The 18,432-nt window shown below is 44.5% G+C and overlaps 1 protein-coding gene across 3 annotated transcripts in view; it reads right to left on the bottom strand.

Moving 5' to 3' along the window:
* Acoxl (acyl-CoA oxidase like) overlaps window positions 1–18,432 on the bottom strand; it is a 281,145-nt gene that overhangs the window by 36,815 nt on the left and 225,898 nt on the right. For all 3 annotated transcript variants that reach the window (XM_076929722.1, XM_076929723.1, XM_034495836.2), the window contains 2 exons: window positions 16,684–16,771; window positions 5,980–6,050 (listed from right to left, as the gene is read on the bottom strand). In XM_076929722.1, coding sequence (XP_076785837.1) covers window positions 5,980–6,050; window positions 16,684–16,771 — 159 coding nt within the window. The remainder of the gene's footprint in view (window positions 1–5,979; window positions 6,051–16,683; window positions 16,772–18,432) is intronic.

The raw sequence follows: 18,432 nt of genomic DNA, 5'->3' as shown, positions 1-18,432 counted from the left end.
TTTGGCCCAGCGCTTGAGGAGAGGTGTTTGCAATTAACCATTGGTTGCTAGGTTTGGTTCTTAAACTGGCTACCTCCTACACACACTGAGAAAAGGAAGAAAGAGCAGTTAGAGAGCAGGAAAGAGGGAAAAACCCACCTCGCCCACTTGACAGGCGCAAATTGCTGCTTGCCAAAAGCCTGTCAGGGCGGGACAGTCCCCTCTGAAAGCTCTGCTCAGAGACTTAGTTGCCTTGGTGAGTACCCTTTGGGAACCAAAGGTCTCTTCTAAGCACAAAGGGACACAAAGAACACCTGTGTGGAGGCTCAGCACTGAGCCCCCAACTGGATGCTGAATGGCTCAGGCACTCCTCTTTGGCCAGGCAGTGGGGGGGGGGGGGGGGGGGGGGATGGGGGGACGGGGGACTTTGAGAGAAGTGAAGCAGAAAGAATCTTTGTGACAATGACAATTTAAGAGACACTAGACAACCAGCTTGCTGTGTGCTTCTGAACTTTCTGGAGGGGGGCAGAGCAGTGGAGCCATCATGTGGAAAATTTCCTTTCTCCTCAGCACAGCCCTTTCCAAGTGAAAGCACAGGCATTGTTCTTGGTAAAAGCCCTTATTCCTGACAGGATTCCTCCAGGCTACGAGAAAGTCCCTGCTTCTGGAAAAGGTTGACTTGGTAAACGTGGAAGGCGGGAGGGCTGGGTTGTGTCTGCTGCCAGGAGAGTTCCAGTTTGAAGAAAGGCTCTGGTGTCTCTGGTCTCAAATACCAGTAGGTGGAAAAACAGTTGCATGTGGCCGGACTTAGTGGCAGGAGAACGTGTGAGAGGGAGGCCCTCTTTCCATATCTGCCCAGGTTCCTCTTTGCACCTGGGGCAGCACTGATGCTTTGTGGGTGGTATGGTGCTAAAGAAGCTTCCAGGAGCATTTGGCCCTGCAAACTCACCATGATCTCTGTGGGTTTGCTCAGCCCAGGCATCACACCTGACAGCTGTGTCCACCATCCTCAGTGGGCCCCGCATAGGCTGCCAGGTGGATGGGAAGCAGGAGAGATGTTCATCATGTCTCCTTAAAATATAGTATCACCATCCCACCACGAAACAGCTCAGCTCCCCTTTCAGCCAGCACTCTAGTGAACAGGCCAGCACACGGTGGTTGCTGGTTCCTAGGTAGCCCTACCAAAGGCCTGCAGTTTGGGAGCAGAGGTGGAAGGTTATGTCATAAGCCAGCCCAGCTGGCTACCTGTTGGTTCATTTATCTACTTATTTTCACAGGCAGCTTCATTCTTTTTACTGTTTCCTGTGGGCCATGTGCCATGATGTCAGGTTCCACCTCCAGAAAGGTCTATCTTCACCCTCACAAGGTGTCCTAGCCTAAGGCAGGGAAACTGAGCCAGGCCCAAGCTGGAAGCTTCATTCTGGGAGCTCACTGGCTAGGGCGTGCCTTGCTACTACTGTCTTGCTTCAGGGATGGCATAAGCCAAGTGTCCTTCAGCACTTGCTCTTGTCACCTGAGCTGGGAGCAGTGGCAGCTCCTTGGTAGGGCCACTGTCCCATGAGCATGTTACTTACTTTTCTAGCTTAGGGGGCAGGGGGCAGAAGCCTGGAAGGTAAAAGCCTTGAGACATTTTAGTCCCAAGGAGGCTCCTGACTACCCAGAAGGAGAACAAATGCTGCCTATTAGGTGTGGCAGAGCAAGAGCTGCAGACAGTCAGGAGGGCTGACTGTCAGACTAGAAGATGACAGTCCAAATGCAGTGTCACCTAGATATTGACCATTGGTAGTCTGTCACCCTCCAAAGAAACCTGGTGGGAATGGGGACTGAAGAGTCTTCACGAGCCCTGAGAGAGAAGCTGGGGAGGCAAGGCAGGACTGTTTGATTGAGAGAGGGTATTAATTACTTACACTAAGCCGTGACTGAAATACCCAACAGAAACAATGTAAGAGAGAAAAGGCTTATGCCTTGTGGTTTCCAGAAGTTTCAGTTCCTTGTGCTTCAGAAAGCATGGCAGCATTCATGGCAGTGTGAGACGTAGTGGGTCTTGTGACTCCATCAAAGCCTGGTTTCCTGTATGTGCTCTTAAGGTGCTGGGGAGGAAGAGGTGTTGGAAGCAGGGCTTCTCTGTCAGTCCTCTTACCCTAGTGGTTGCACTAGGGAGGGGCTAATTCTTGCTAATTCTGATCTAGACAAAAGCTTTGGCTTCTACCATCTTGAGTTCTGCTGCTTCTGTTTCCAGATGTATGTGAATTTGGTGTAGCTGTATGCTTCTCTCTGCTCCTCTCTTCTGTCTTCTTGGAGGTCCATGAATGAAACACCTTCACAGGTTAGACTAAAGCACCTATGCTCTGGTGTCAGTACTGTTTGACACAGTAGGAATCCATAATATACATGGAAATGTAGTATTATATGTGTATTGTTGGAAGTGTACTCCTTCGTTACATAAATTATAAATCAATTTCCCAAGAAGGGTCAGTACATCCCAAGTGCTGTGGGTGAGCGTTGTCCTGAGAACATTACTTCTTGGTCATGCTCTACCCTTGACAAGTATGTTTTAGTTTTTGTTGTTTGAATCCCAAGAAATTATTATAAGGAGAAATCAAAAATTGAAATTTATAAAAGAGAATAATGCATAGGGAGTGTTAAATTGGGGTGGAAGAAGAGAGATTAGGGTAGAGGAGAGAATATGGGAAAGGATAAATGATACCAGGAACCTTTCAAAGAATACTCTGTGTGTGTGTGTGTGTGTGTGTGTGTGTGTGTGTGTGTGTGTGTGTGTGTGTGTATGTGTGTGTGTGTATTCACACTCATAAAATGAGTTAAAATAGGGTTAATTTAAAACAGGTTGACAATGTCTCTACTAGACACATAATAAAAGCCCAATGCCAAGAATGAGTTATTATTTTTTTTTGGAGTTGTTGACGCATGAGGCCCCACATACCTCAAATATTATAGGCTCTAGCCAGTACTCTTGGTCACATTCCAGAAGCTACAGACATTATTGCTGAAGATACCAATGACATTTGTGAATGTGAGCATGGAAAAATCAAACTGGCACTAACCTGGATGTTTCATCCCTACTGGCCAGATTTCATCATTCTGAAAAAGTTTTATTTATACTAGTAGAGGAGAGAAATAGTCACCAATGTTATCCAGTTGTGAATTTTGTGAGCTATAGTAATGATTAGCTTGGCAAGACATGCAACAGTAGCAGGAACATCATGTAAGTAACCAACAACTTTCTCAGTGGATTTAAGCCCTTCTCCATATGTTGGAACTCATACTTGGCCTGATAATGGGCCAAGAGCTTATGGCCACACAGGCCACAGGTACTAGGTGAGAATCTGCTATTATTATTCTCTAAGTGGACATAGTATTAAACTGTATTAAACTGACTCCCAATGACTTATCATTAAACATATGGGCCAATGAATCCGCAACCTTCATCAGAGAAGCTTCTATTTCACAGCAGATGGTGATTAACATAGAGACCCACAATTGGCCAAAGTGCAGAGAATTAGAGACTTTGACATGCTCAGTCCTGAATGGAACACTGCCTCCTTTCAAGGCTCAGAGATCATTGTGGCAGAGGTTATATGGAGATTGTAAGAGCCAGAAAGTAGATGACTACACTCAAACGGTGTCTTCAGGACAGCAGCAAAGCTGCACATATGAACTACAGCATGCAAAAGATTTCTGCAAACGCAGACCAAATCCCAGTGTGGAGAGGGGAGTTGGGCACAAAGCTCCATCCCTAGAGAAGAAGCTATTGGCAATCGACAGATTCTGGGAAGGGGGGTGGATCTTGGAGGAGTTGGGGGAGAGAGATGAATATGATCAAAATACATTGTTGAAATAACTACACACACACACACACACACACGCACGTGCACGCAGGTATGCACATGCACAATAAAGAAATTTACTATATAAACTCCAAGTATCCTAAAGTGAACATAGAATGGTCAGCTGGTTAAGAGTGTTCAAAATGATCTATTGTTCTCCTACATTCTTTTATACATATCCACAAAAAATCCTACACATTCCTGTCACACCCACATAGTGGCCTCTCATAGGTGACATGAAAGAAACCTCAATCTCTTGAAAAAAAAATTACAAAGTAGTTTTGGTAGATATGAGCAAAGCACACATTTTTGTTCAGTGAAACTTCTTTGATGAGGCCTGCTCAAATATCTCGAAGATACTGTAAAAACACCCACAGACAACTCTCTCAGTTACTGTGGTCATATAGTCTGAAGAAACATCAGAGAAAACACAAAATACTGAGAGGTACACACATTTCAGAACATCTTGGGAAAGCTTGATCATCTCCCAAGTCCAAATGTTTGTTTCTAACCAAGTGGACCAAAGGAGCTACCTCTCCTGGTGGAGCCATGAGAGGCAACAGGCAGCAGCTTGAGAGGAGGGGCCTTCAGATAGCTTCTGTTTTCACCTACTTGTCATAGACCAGAAGAAATCGAGAGAGGGACTCGGACATAGAACCACACACAGGGCAACTAGAAGTAGCCAGGTGGTGTGGGCTCCTGAGCTTAGGGGCTCTGTTCTCTGAAAAACACTGCCTCTGAGATGCCCACATAAGCTTCAGTGAGGCTTGCTTGCAGGATGGCGTGGAAACCAGGAGTCTCTCCCCGTGAACAGGGGTCTGCGTGATCAGGAGAAGAGAAAGAAGATGCGGAACAGAATGCAAAAGAAGAGGACAAAGGCTCTGTGTCTGGAGCTGTGAATGAGTGGTGGATAAAAGGTGACTGTCTGTGACCCAAGGCTGCTTCAGGGTCACAGGAAACTGACCAGGACTTGGAAGGACAGGCTGAGGAAACAGAGCTCAGAGCAGGGAATGAAAACCAGAGTGGGAGACCTCAGACTACCAAGAGATCTCATGTGCTTGAATCGGTCAGGCCAAGTCAGTGCCTCACGCAACCTGGACTCAGATGAACTGGGTTTCCCAGATCAACTCAACACTTGGAATCAGCAGACCTTCCTTATTATAAAATAAACATCATTGAAAGTTAAAACAAAAAAACAAAAAATAGACAGACCAAAAATATCACACCTTAGGCAAATGAGTTGAAAATCCCTTAGAGTGACATCCTATTTTTTTTTTTCCCACCCGTTTCTCAAGTCAGAAGACACCTGGTAAAGAAACTGTATTTAGGTAAAGAAGTGCAACTCCTGGTATACATGGTTTCCTGAAGGCACAGGATGGAAATGACATCATGGAAATACTGGTGTTCAGGGTCGGTGTGTACATTTCTAGGTGAAAACAGGAGGCTTAGTCATCAGTGGAAATGTGCATGTCTCTACACTTGTGAGCTGCTTTTTTTGCCTTCAGACACAGCTTTTATTAAGATTGCACAGGCTGTTTGCCTGATCTTTTTTGGCTCTCCTAAATGTACACCCTAAATATAGGTTATATTGCACCTCTGTCCATGCCATTGGGGAAGAAATAAAATGGCCGTTCCAGAGAAGAAAAGGAGTTTGTTTTCGATTCAAGGACAAAGAACCTAAGACACGAGTTGACTGTCTCAGCAGTTAACACAAGTGGTCTGATTTGTGTGGCATTCCCAACGGTGACGAAAGGGAGGATGGGGCCAACCGGGAAGGTGTGGGATCCTTTGTCTTAATTAAAAAGTATAGTCGGAGACATGGAATTTGGCCAAGTCTCATAAATCTGCTGGAAGAATCGAGACTGTCAGATAAGTTTAAATAAAACCGACCAGGTCCACTGAGAATCACGTAGGCTCCCTGCTAGTCTTCGACACCCACTTTCCTGTCACTTCTGTGTTCCACAGACTGTGGTTGTGCTCATTAGCCAGCCACCCTCCCGCCAGCCACTGACAAGCATGTCCCCGTGGAGCACAAAATTCAGAGATGATAAATTTACTCCTGCTTGTAAAAAAAAAAAAAAAAAGGAACTCTCCTCTGGGCAATCAAAGAATGCTAGGAGGCTTTAAGGAAATAAGAATTTAGCTGATAACCTACCTTCATTAGCAAAGCCTGGTCCTCCTTGTCAGGACAGTGCCTCACGGCCAGCGTGAACTGCTCTAGTGCAACTGGAAGGGAAGAGACAGAAAGGTGAGTGGCCTCCCTGGGGACTGCCAGCACTGCCATGTGGAGCACAACCAACCTAGTGGTTATGGAGAAACAAATGGCATGCTGGGTGTGGTTGCTTGGGGACATGTAGAGTCCCCGCTTGCTCACTACATGGGCTGAAATCCAGGTCAGTGACTTCCCCACAGTCAGCTGGGCAGATCACAAGGCCGTTACAGTTAGCCAGCTTCCATGGGAGCCACCAGAACGTCCTGGGTTCAGCTGTTGCATGAGCCACCCTGAGAAAACACACTCAGTCTCCATTCCAGTGACTGTAAAGAGAATCCCAACAGCTTGATACCTTTGGTATCTATCACCAGCTCCCCACTTTCACAGCCATTTCCATGGCATTAATTCACTGTGTGGTTGAAGCATGATATGGCCCCAGATGTTGACCCAAGCAAGCCCGGACTCCCCCAGATGTATTTAGTCATCTTTCCTCAACCTTCTCCAACAGAATGGTTAAGGGAAGCACAAGATGGCTTACAGAACATGTTTTAATGGGTATTTAAATTAGCCTTACTGGTTCTGGGCATGTTACAGTTCTATAAAGTACTTTCCTCTTTTCTGTATCCAAAGCCAGTCTCTCATCAAAGGCCTGCTATATGTGAGCACCAGTTTTTATCTAAGTAAGCACATAGACTTTCTTCCCTACCTGTGACTTTGTCTCTGTCATTTCACGTTTGAAGGTGTTTACATAACATAATTCCCTGCCATCCCTGGACTTCAGTCCTCTTCTTTTGACAGGGATGGACAGACCCTTTACTGTCTAACCTGTCTGGATTGCCCTCTTCCTGCTGTACTCAGTGCAAGGTTCATACACCTGCCCTTCACCACCACTCTTCTGGTAGTTACCCCAGTGGAGCCCTGCATACTAATATTGTAGGCTGCCTCAACCAACCGGGCATAGCGATACACTACCATAGGGCATGGGCAGAGAGATTTAAATCTGAAATGTTTGTATGCTTTGTCCCTGGCTGCTATTTTGGAAGATTCTAGAAATGTTTGGATTTGCATCTAGCTGGTGGAGGCAGACCATTAGGGGTGGTTTTGAAGATAATTCCTAATCCTGTCTCCCCACCCTACTCTCTGATCGATGGTCTATTGTGGTAAGAACAGTTTCTGCCACACACTCTTGCCTCCATGGACAGACCTGGCCTGCCATTTCTTTCCTACCATGATGAACTGCAACCCTTTGATACAGTAGCTCAGGTGGAAAAGCTTCTTGCTCTAAAGTCTAGCTCATTGTATAGCTGTTGGATGAAGAAAATGGTGGGAGACTCCAGAGCATCTGGCTATCTTCATCCCATGGTAGGAGGCAATGCCTTGGTCCTGCTCCTTATCACAACTTGCATGCTTCTTGCAAGATTCTAGAGAAGGGCAAACTGAGGTCACCTGCTCACAGCTGTCTTTGGCCATGTGCTATGGGAACTTTAGGAGCCTCCAAGACCTAGGACAAAAAACTATCTCCTTAAAACAGCTCTTTGTGGCACTTATCAGAAAAAAAAAAAACTCAACTGTGGATCCGTGGCCTAGAATAGGTTGGCACACAATTACATCTGTCTCAACCTGCTCAAGGCTGAAGAACAATGGCATAAGGGCAAGGCAAGCCACTGGGCACCGCTGCAGCAGGGGTCTCTTTACACATGGAGCCACAGAGAGTTTGAACATTCATGCTATGTCATTTTGTTGATTGGCTCATTTATGATCCTCAAGTTCACAGTCAGAGCTGTTGAGAGCCATTGACACACATTCTCTGTGTGGTCCTCTTGTATACAGAAGAATATTCAGAATATTCATATAATAATATTCATAGGTACATAAAAAATCTGTTGGGATTTCTTGAGTAGCCAGACTGCCAATTAAGAGATAGTGTTGGAGTGATTTTGAGGTATAAAACTCTTGTGTGTGTGTGTGTGTGTGTATTTGTGTGTGTGTGTGTGTGTGTGTGAGAGAGAGAGAGAGAGAGAGAGAGAGAGAGAGAGAGAGAAAATATATATGTTATCTATCTATATCTTGCAAGATACCTTTATCAGTATTCAATATCCACTCTGTTGTACCTGCTCAGAGGTTTCAGATGTCAACAGATGAAGGTAAGAGACTGGTAAAAATCTCACTTTAAGGTGTGGAGAGCCAGAAGAGCAGCTCATCAGTTAAGCCTCCTCGCTGCTACTGTAGACAACCCAAGTTCCGTTCCTAGCATCCATACCTGATGATTCACATCCACCTGTAACACCAGCTCCAAGGATCTGACACCTTAGAACTCCCCAGGCACCTGCACACATGAGGTACACACTTGCACAAAAACACACCCCCACACACAAACTGAAAAATAAAGAAACAAATATTCTTAAGACTTTGCTCTGAATTACCTTGTGCCCCCCCCTCTTTAACACCCTGTGACGCTTTAGGTAGATATTAAACCGAGTTAAATTATCAAGTCTGACAACGCATGCTTCCCCTTTTCCCCTTTAGTTCTCAGGTTTCTGAGCAAAAGCCATCATCTCGCCAGTCAACAGAGCCTTGTGTTTTCTCTGCAAACAAACCTCTGTAAGTCATCAGCAGGGAGAGAGGTAAATTCACGTAGAGAAGACTCGGCACTATTTTTCCTCTTGGCATTTGGGATCTACAATAAGTTAAAAATGAAGTTTTTATCTCTGGTGATTTATCAAGCTCGAGATCTCACAAAAGATAAACAGATGCTCCAAAGAAAGAATACATCATCTTAATGTTTCATTTTGACACTTTGGGTATCTAAAAAGCACATATCTCCCAACAGCTCTCCTCTAAAAACATAATAGTTTCCATGATTTACACATTTAATATGTGCTTTAAGACACCCTGAACTGAGAATATGTCAGGAGGGGCCTCTGAAGACAATGGTCAGACTCGAAACACACAGATTATTTATAGACCAGAACTCGAGGGCTGAAAGAAAATCTGGTTGTCAACAGACAGTTGCTTTTGCGATTTTTTTTTTCTGTGTAGTTCATTTTGGTTTTTGTGTGGGTGGCTCATGTGAACTCAAAGGTTATTTGCTAAATGTTTTGGAGACTAGAATATGCTGCCCTTTAAAACTCATGTTTAAGTGTGTGTTCCTTGCAAATACTTTTAAATTTACTATGCCCTATGGGGTAATGTTTTTTTAAAATATAACATCATATCCAGAATTGCCATGGCAAGGCAAAAGTTTGTGCAACATCTATTTTTATTGATGGTGTAGAAGATCTTAATCTTTAAAAAAAAAAAAAAAACTTTGAATGTATTGTGAATGTATTTGTACATGCATACATGTGTGCCTGTGTGTGCCTGTGTGTGTGTGCATGCATGTTGCAGCCGAAGGTTGATGTCTGGTGTCAACTCCTATGGATGATCACCTTATTTTTTGTCCCTACACTTGGAGATCACTGACTGGGCTACACTGGATGACCAAGGAACGCCAGGAATTCTGCCTGGCTTCTGAAGGTCTTACTCTTTTTTTTTTTTAATTACTTTTTATTTAATATTTTATTTACATTTCAGATGTTATCCCTTTTTCCAATTTCTCTCCCACCCAGAAACCCCCTAACCCATCCCCCCTCCTCCTGCTTCTATGATGATGTGCCCCCACCCCACTCCCACCTCCCCTTCCATGAATTCCCCCACCCTGGGGCATCCAGCCTTCACAGGACCAAGGACTTCCTCTCCCATCTTTGCCCAACAAGGCCATCCTCCCCTACCTATACAGCTGGAGTGATGGGTCCCTCCCTATGTGCTCCTAGGCTGGTGGTATTGACCCTGGGAGCTCTGATTGGTTGGTATTGTTGCTCTCTCCATGAGGCCACAAACCCCTTCAGATCCTTCAGTCTTCTCTCTAACCCCATGGAAACCCCATGATCAGTTCAATGGTTAGCTGTGAGCATATATATATGTATGCTCTGTATATGTCAGGCTCTGGCAAACCTCTAAGGAGACAGCTATATCAGGCTCCTGTCAGCATGCACTTCCTTGCATTCACATCAGCGTCTGCATTTGGTGACTACACATGGGATGGATACCCAGGTGGAGCAGTCTCTGGATGGCCCCTTCTCCAGTCTCTGCTTCATACTTTGTCTCCATATTTGCTCCCATGAGTATTTTGTTACTCCTTCTAAGAAGGACCGAAGCACCCCCACTTTGCTCCCAGTTCCAAATCTTCAGATGTGCATGCATCGCCTGGAACAACTGCAAAACTCAGGAAAATAAGGAGCCATTGACATGGTGGGGGCTGGAGGGAGCAAGCAATACAGAGGAGAATAGTAGAGAACATGTGATCTGATCAGGAAAATGGAAAAGGGGAGACTAATGGGGGAGGCGAGGAGGAAGGGAACTACAGAAGGAGGGTAGAATAGCAGTAAAGATGTCTGGAAAAAGTCAAAAGAAATCATATTAACTATCTACCTAAAAATACTTGAAAAATCTTCAGTCATATAAATATACATATGTAGTTCAAATGAAGCTTTTTCCATCTGGGCTGACAGTGTTCTCTCCAAGAGCCAAAGACCATCTAACAGAAACCCTCACATCAGGAGTGAAAAGCCCTCTTTTGAGCTGTTGGTCATGGTTGTCCAAGAGGGTCCCAAAACATTATAGACTATTGCTATTGTCCTTGGTTGTCCCCGAGAGGTAGGAGATAAGTCTCTATTAATATAGACACCAGGCATTTCAGGACAGGTCCCAGATATCCCTGAGTTGAAACTGATCTGAAATTCTCTTCCTTGAGGACTAGTTTTCATGGTACCATGAAAGCTTCCAAAGGAGGGAAGCAACTAACAACCATATCCAATTTTACCATTTATGAGACATAACTACAGTCAGCCCAATGTGATACCTCCAAGGGTGTAGTAGTGACACACATGCTTCAGCAGTAACCAACAGCTCTCCCAATGGACTTACGACCCACTCAACAAGAGGAAAATAATATCTGATACTGGAAGCCAGCTAACTATGTAAGGCTAGTGAAGTCATAGATCTTGGAAGAGACCTAAAACTACCACTTTACTAAACCAGCATAATCTCTAACTACATCCTAAATAGATGTCCTTATATACATAGGTAAGTGTAGTCTCCACCCTCATCAAGGAAACTTCTCTTTGCAACAGAGACCATCACAGAAAGCTACAACCAATCACAATGCAGAGTTCTTTTAAAAAGAAATTTGTGTGTGTGTGCCCATATATATCTGTGTGTCATATGTATGGAGATGACTTTGGAGGCTCAAAAAGGGCATCAGATCCCCTGGGATTAGAGTTGTAGGTAGCTGTAAATTGCCCATGTGGGTGCTGGGTGCTGAACCCCAGCATTCTGGGTGAGCAGCAAGCCATCTCACCAGTCCTTAATCATGTTCTTTTTGAAGAGCACAAAGTACCTCACACTCCCATTTAAAATGGATTCCAAGTAAGGGGTTAGCCCTGGGCCTTCATCTTCATGCCTGTCCCTGTTGAATACATGTAGTGAGAACATGGGTTCCTGTTCTTTTCTATCACATTACTACCTTCTGGGTTTTTCTGATTTCATCTGGGAGAGGCTCAGAGGCCCAGGACTTCTTGGGCTCTCGTGGAGCAAGTGTAACTATTTCCCCAGCCAGCCATAGTAGATTCTATAGAATGTGGACCCTGTACAATGAGCACCTTGTGCTCACAAAATACATTCTGAGCATTCTGAGTTGAGCAAGCATCTGACTGGGAGAGAGAAGACAAAGCTAGTACATCCCTTCCCTTCCTGCCATTTCCAAAAGCCCAGCTCTGCAGAGACCTGTCGGCCAATCACATCTGCCCTTTCTCAGCACCCTAGATCCCTGGCCAGTCCCATCATTCATGTGTGTGACAGGGACAGACACACAGAGAAGATAGGACCAGGTACAGCCATACTGAGGACTCTCTCCCTCTAGCCACTTGCATCTCGTTGGTGTGATGACAAGGGTCCATTGTCAACTAGACAAAATCTAGTATTCTCTGAGAGCTGGGCCTCTTGGAATCTCCCCAAAGAATTATGCTAATAATGGCAATTGAGGTGGGAAACCTCCCACTGTGGCTAGGATGCTGAACTGCAGAGACAAAGAGGCAGAGTCTGGTGGCAGCTTGTGCTCATTCCCTCTGCTTGACTGTGGATGTGATATAACCAGCTGCTTCAAGCTCCCGCTGCCTTGACCTCAACACTGTGCTCCTGGACTGTGAGCAAGAAGCAACCGTTCTCCATTAAGTTGTTTTTGTGAAAAGAAACTTAAGACATGCAGATCTGCACAGGCCACTGTGGAAAAGTTTGTGTTACAGGTTGGTGGGGACCAATGGCAAGAGAAGAAACACAGCTGGCACAGGACCCCGAGTTCTCCCCTCTGACAGCACCCTCCACCCTTCAATCTGTAGCTGGAACAACAAACACAACACTGTGCAAACCCATTATCCACACAGTAAGATAAGTTTACTTGAAACTTCTGGTTCTATCAAAGGACAAACGTGTCTTTCGGGTGCAAAGGCTGAGGGTGGCATGGGGTGACACACCGGTAGTTGTGATGAGTGACAAGTTCCTAGACTCACACAGGATTGTTGAAGAGGGGGCATTCAGTGCTTCCATATTGGTAAAAGGCATTCAAGGAGGTGGGTAAATCTACTTTCATAATTTTATAGAAAGTGGATTCAAGCATAAGCTAAATAAGGCAAATGTAATTTGTCCAAAGACCAACCCCATGCACAACTGGGAGGAAAGTGCTAACCCCATGAAGAATATTGGAATCAGCACTAATGGGCAAAACACAACACGCTGTTTTAAATAATGCATGCGATCATGTTTTTATTAACAAAGAAAGCCTCGTTTCAAAACACACATGTCCTTGAAAGGAATCTGAAATTAATTCTCAGTAGGCAGAACCCCACGGCATTCTGTGTTCTAATTATAATTACAACCTGCCCTTAACGCGGACATTCAAAATTATCAGGCACTTTATTAAGAAGCAGAAGAGGGGCTTCCTGCTGCATGAAGTTCACCAGCCTTGAGAAACGTCATGGATGGTTCTGCACAGAGCTGGCAGCATGGATGATGCCATTTCTTTAATGAGTGCTTACTTTCTTTTTTTGCCTGGAACGGGCACACCCTTAGGGGGTTCAGATACCATGAGGTTCAGTGCTGCTCTTTCTAGGGCAAGATAAATATGTGCATCACAGAAAAATATCAATTTATCACTGTAATGGTTACGTCCCACTCCAGAAGCCACTGGAGACTGCTTAACATTTTTATCTCAAGCCGAGTTTTCCCCAGCCTTCAGGTGACAAACTGATACTGATGCCAGGAGGCATTTTCTCCCCATTTGTTCCTAATAAAACCGACTCGATTCTGAGTTCGTTTCCATCTGGGGAGATGATAAGGTCTGAGCTTTAGCAGACTGATTCCCTTCTCTCCTTCTGAGTGCTCTTCCTTCGAAAGCGTTGCAGGCAACATCTGTGTAGGTCAGCAAGGACTGTTGGACTCTTAGCAATTTTCCTTTCCCCTAGAGACCTCTGCTGGAGGGCAGCAGGATGCGAAGGCAGCAACATGGGCTCCATCTACCTGACTGCCGCAGGCGGTGTGCTTTCCTATCCTGAGGACCTGATACAGGTCTGTCTGTACAGACCTTTGCATTGCATGCCTTGTTTTTCTGTATGTGGTGTAGGCACATGAGTGTGTGAACAGGTGCATACTTGTGTGTGCAAAGGCCAGAGGAAGATGTGGGGTCTCCTACTTTTTCCCCTTAAGACAGGGTCTCTCATTGAACTTGGAGATAGGCTTGCAATCTGCAAGCCCTAGTGATCCCCTGCCACGGCCCACCAAGGTGCTGGGGTTTTAGGGACACACAGCCACACCTGGCTGCATAGATCCTCATGTGTGTGCAATAAGCATTCTTACCCACAGAGACATCACCATAGCCCCTAAACCTTTGCACTACAGAGTTTTCTGTTACAAATTATTCCGGAGTTCCCTAAACACTGTCACTAAATTAATTTTCTTCTTTATATATCCAGAAACTTTGAATCTGGTCTTAAACCTGAGGGTAAATTTCTGAAAACAATCACTCTTTTTTTTTTTTTTTAATTAGTCAACTGACAGTTCAAAATAGGTTGGATTTCTTTTGTGCTGAGGAGACAGCAAACCTTTGATGTTTCTTCCCAGCACACAGACCTCAAACACTCACACTTGTTTAACTTCCTCTTAAGGAACAAGATTTACTTCAGTTACAGAAACTAAGGTATATATATATATTAGTGATTAACAGAGTTTTTCTTTGCATTCCCCAGAATGAGTAAGACAGTAAGACAAGGACTTGAAAGGTTCCTCTGGATTCATCTTTACCATAGTCTCACAGTCTCTATAAGTGAATCTCAGAAAGGCTGGGTGTCTCTCTTATAGTCATGGAGCTGGTGGAAGGAGAGCCAGGGCATGAACCCAGATAACGAGCCTCTCAAGCAAGTGACCTCAGACCTCACATCAAACTCAACTATACTTGTAATATGCAGAGTCAGCGGAAGACCCACAGTTCTGCTTCTAAGGTGAACCATACAAGCCCCAGAGGAAAAGCTAATGTCTCTTTAGAGATGTTTGAGACGTGAGAGTCAAAGATGACCCATGCCTTCACCTTAGAACTGGGTTTTGGGATAGATAGTATCCGTAGTCAGTACACAGGGGCCCAGCGGGAAGATCTCCAGCACCTGGTCTTAATGCCTTCCAGAATGAGGCCAAGGAATGTTGCATGCCATGGCTAGAGGTCTGGGACATACCTGTCTTCAGCTAGGATGTATAGGTTGGGGTGCTTTGTGTTCAATGTGTTTCAGCCTTATCAACAAACACTAACACAAACAAACAAAACCTCTAATAGAAGAAGGGTGATTTACACAAATTTACAAATTTACAGTGCAGGATCACTGGCAGCTGACAGCAGGTCCTCAGATCCACAGCTATAAAAGTATGAGCTATGTAGGTGGTGTGACCTGCCAGACCCCCTCAGTTACCACTTAACTCCCAGTGGCATTCTGCCCATGGGAGAGATGGATTCCAGATGATCTGCAGGTGGGTTTTGACTTGACGAATAAACTGGCATTCTGGTTTATACCAGTTGTTTTTAAGTTCAGTTACTATGAGTCCCTCATAGCTAATTCACTTCAGGGCATATAGATAACATTTCTGGATCTCCAAATGAGGAAATTTCTGGTTCCAAATGAGGGAACCCAATGTGAGTGTTTTCCCCATTCTCCTTCCTGCCTGTCCCTCTCCTCACTCCCCCTCCTTTTCCCAAGGAGCAGAAGATAGAATTCAGAATCAGGGCTGCTGATACGGTGCTGGTTATTGCAAGGTCTAGTCACTGTGTGTGAGCGTGTGAGCCACCTGCTTCCTTTCTCCATGAAGAACCTGTGTTCCTGGCACATCCTCATTCCAGCCTGTGCTCACTGGCCCTGAATTATGATTCTTGCTCTAGCACACAAAGTTCCCAGAGCCAAACCTCCGAAAGCGAAAAGTAGCCATGTTCCATCTGAACTGAAAGCATTTCTTCTGGTTCAGCTCTGAGGGATGTTGGGTGTCCCTGAAGCTATGCAGTTCTTTTTGGAATATGGTGGGCAGGCTGGGAAATTTAGTCAAATATGTTCATTCCTGGGTTGTTGGCCACAATACCTGCCCGACTTTTAGCAGACTAAAGAATTTCCTCCTTTGAGATGAGAAGCACCAGGAGCCATGCCCCTGCAATTGTGCTGGGTGTTCAACCTGGCCCTTTTCTACATGGCCCTCAGCAGCCCCATGCAATGGAAGAAGCTCCACATAACTAGCAGGCTCAGTATGGGCCTGGCCTTTCTCTTTTAATACCATTTAATTGCACAGTGAAGTCATGTGGTGAATAAAATGATTCTCAATATTAAATCATTTCAATGACATGAATTCAATTACTTAGTGTTTCATTTTCTTGTGCTATTTTAGTCTCTTTAAAGCAAAATGAATATTCTTAGTCTCAGCATTATTTCCATAATGGACTGTAGGGGACTAGCCTGTGACCTATAAGACAGTTAATATTTATTTTAGTGTCTACCTACTACCAGCCAGTAATGCTGCTCACATCGAACAATCCAAGCATCTTCAAACATGGTCAAACATTTCCTTGAGGTAAAACTGTCTTTAGTTGAGAATCAGGGACTTGTGGGTTGACATAGCCACCTAACTTAAGGACTGGGTTTAATCAGCTACATAGTGCTTGGAACTCTTCAGTCAGTGGCCTTTGTATCAGACTTGTGTTTTGTTTTGTGTTTTTTTTATTATATATAACCTCCCTCACTTGTTTATTCAGAGATTCCAGATGTTGTTGGACAAAGGGCTTGGGAAGATTGATGTGTACAAACTAGCTGGCAAGTGGGTCCTGGTGGGCTTTCTGACTGTTATCTGGCTAGTTTTCTCAATAAGCAGAGAGCTGAGTTACAACAGGCTTCAAGCCTCTTGGAATTACTTGGGGCCCTAAATCCAGGCTCAGACTGATGGCAAGATTCCCCTTCTACAGACTTATGTTCCCCTGTGGCATTCAGGGCGCTGAGCCATGCAACCATGAACATTCAACAAGGGCCAACTTACCCCTGTGAATGTGTGCCAGAGACAGTGAGATGACATGGTGCATACAGGAGTTCCAGGCGCTGAAGAAGTCCTCCTTCTCGGTCACCACCTGTCAGATGGACAGGAAAACATCCATGAATAATATTTAGAGAAAACTGAACTTGAAATTTCCCTTTTTCTTTTGTTTTCTTGTTTTTGGACTGTATATAGTAGGGGGATTGAAACTTGGACCTCATACATGGTAGATAAGCACTGTTCCATGGACTGAATGACATCACCCAACACTATCCTGTTCTTTATGTTTTGAAACAGATCCTCATTAAGTTATCTGTGGTGGGATTAAACTACTGATCTTCCTGTCCCAGCCTTCCAAGTAGCTAGGCTTACCAGCCTTTACCAATAGACCCAGTAAATATTCAAACTGTCAAGACAACATTAAGGTTGGACATTGTGAAAAGTCACTGAGGGGCTACAGGACCTGTAAGATCATCTTATGAGTGAAATGAATGTCCTGAATGGTGTCCAGGGAGTCCAGTTCCTGTGTGCGCATATGTGTGTGTGCTGTGTGCACACATGTGCATGCATGCATTATATGTGTATGCTGTGCATGTGTGTGTGTATGCATGTTTCTGTGTGTGTGTGTGTAGTCCTCACACAGCAGGCATGGTATCTAGTCATGCCTGATACTTAAGAGATAACATATCTTCAAGGAGTAATTTTGAGTAGGCCCTGTAACCTCAGTTGTTCAAGAGGCTGAGGCAGAAGGACTGAAAGTTCACAGCTAGCCTCAGCAACTTAGGGAGAAGAACTTGTCTCCTCCCCACCCCCAGATAAATAAATGAATAAAGAAAGAAAGAAACAAACAAACAAAGAAAAGAAAGAAGACAAGTAGTATGACCTGGTGGTGGAGCACTTGCCTGGTGTGTGTGAGGGTCAATCCTCAAAACAAACGTAAGAGAAATAATTTGAGTGATACGGGCACATACACAAACACAGTGAGACTGTTTACATGGGACTATTCACTTCCTGGAGATTTTTTTTTTAAAAATATTTTAATTAATTCCTTGAGCATTTCATACAATGTATTTGGTTCATGTTCAATTCCCTTCTCCCCAATTTCTCCCTGGCCCATCCCACTTTCCTCTCTGTCCAATTTTATGTCTGTTTTTTTTTCTTTTAAAGATTCTTCAAGTCAAACTTGAGTTGCTCAAATTCTCTTGGGTGTAGGGTCAACCCCTGGAGTGTCATCAACCTACTAGGGATCACCCCTTAAAGAAAACTCTCCCCTTTCAGGAGCTATCAACTGCCACTAGCTCCCCAGCTGGGGTAGGATTTCTTGCCCCATCCCCTCTGCATGCTGCAATCTTGCCTGGCTTGAGCGTGCACTGGTCTTGTTCATGCTCTCCCAACTACTTTGAGTTCCTAAGTGCCCAGTTGTATACCATTGGCTTGCCGTCACCGACCACGGTATCTCTTACAATCTCTTGTCCCCTCATCTGCCATGATCTCAAAGATTTGGTGATATAGATGTCCCATCTGAAGCTGATATATTATATATTATTATATATATTATTATATATTATATATATAATATTTTTATGAAATTTTGAGAGTTTTCATTCATGTTTTGATCTCCTAGTCCCCATCTTAGCCCCTCCAAGACTGACTGACACTTCCCCATCCCCGACTTCATGCCTCACCTTTAAATAACCCATCAAGTCTGATGTATGCTGCTCATATACTCCCGGGTGTGGGGACATTCACTATAGT

The sequence above is a fragment of the Arvicanthis niloticus genome, chromosome 2 (genome assembly GCF_011762505.2).
Source record: "Arvicanthis niloticus isolate mArvNil1 chromosome 2, mArvNil1.pat.X, whole genome shotgun sequence".
NCBI lineage: Eukaryota > Metazoa > Chordata > Mammalia > Rodentia > Muridae > Arvicanthis > Arvicanthis niloticus.
Note: the sequence above shows the minus strand (reverse complement) of the source record. Positions and strands in the feature narration are given on the sequence as shown.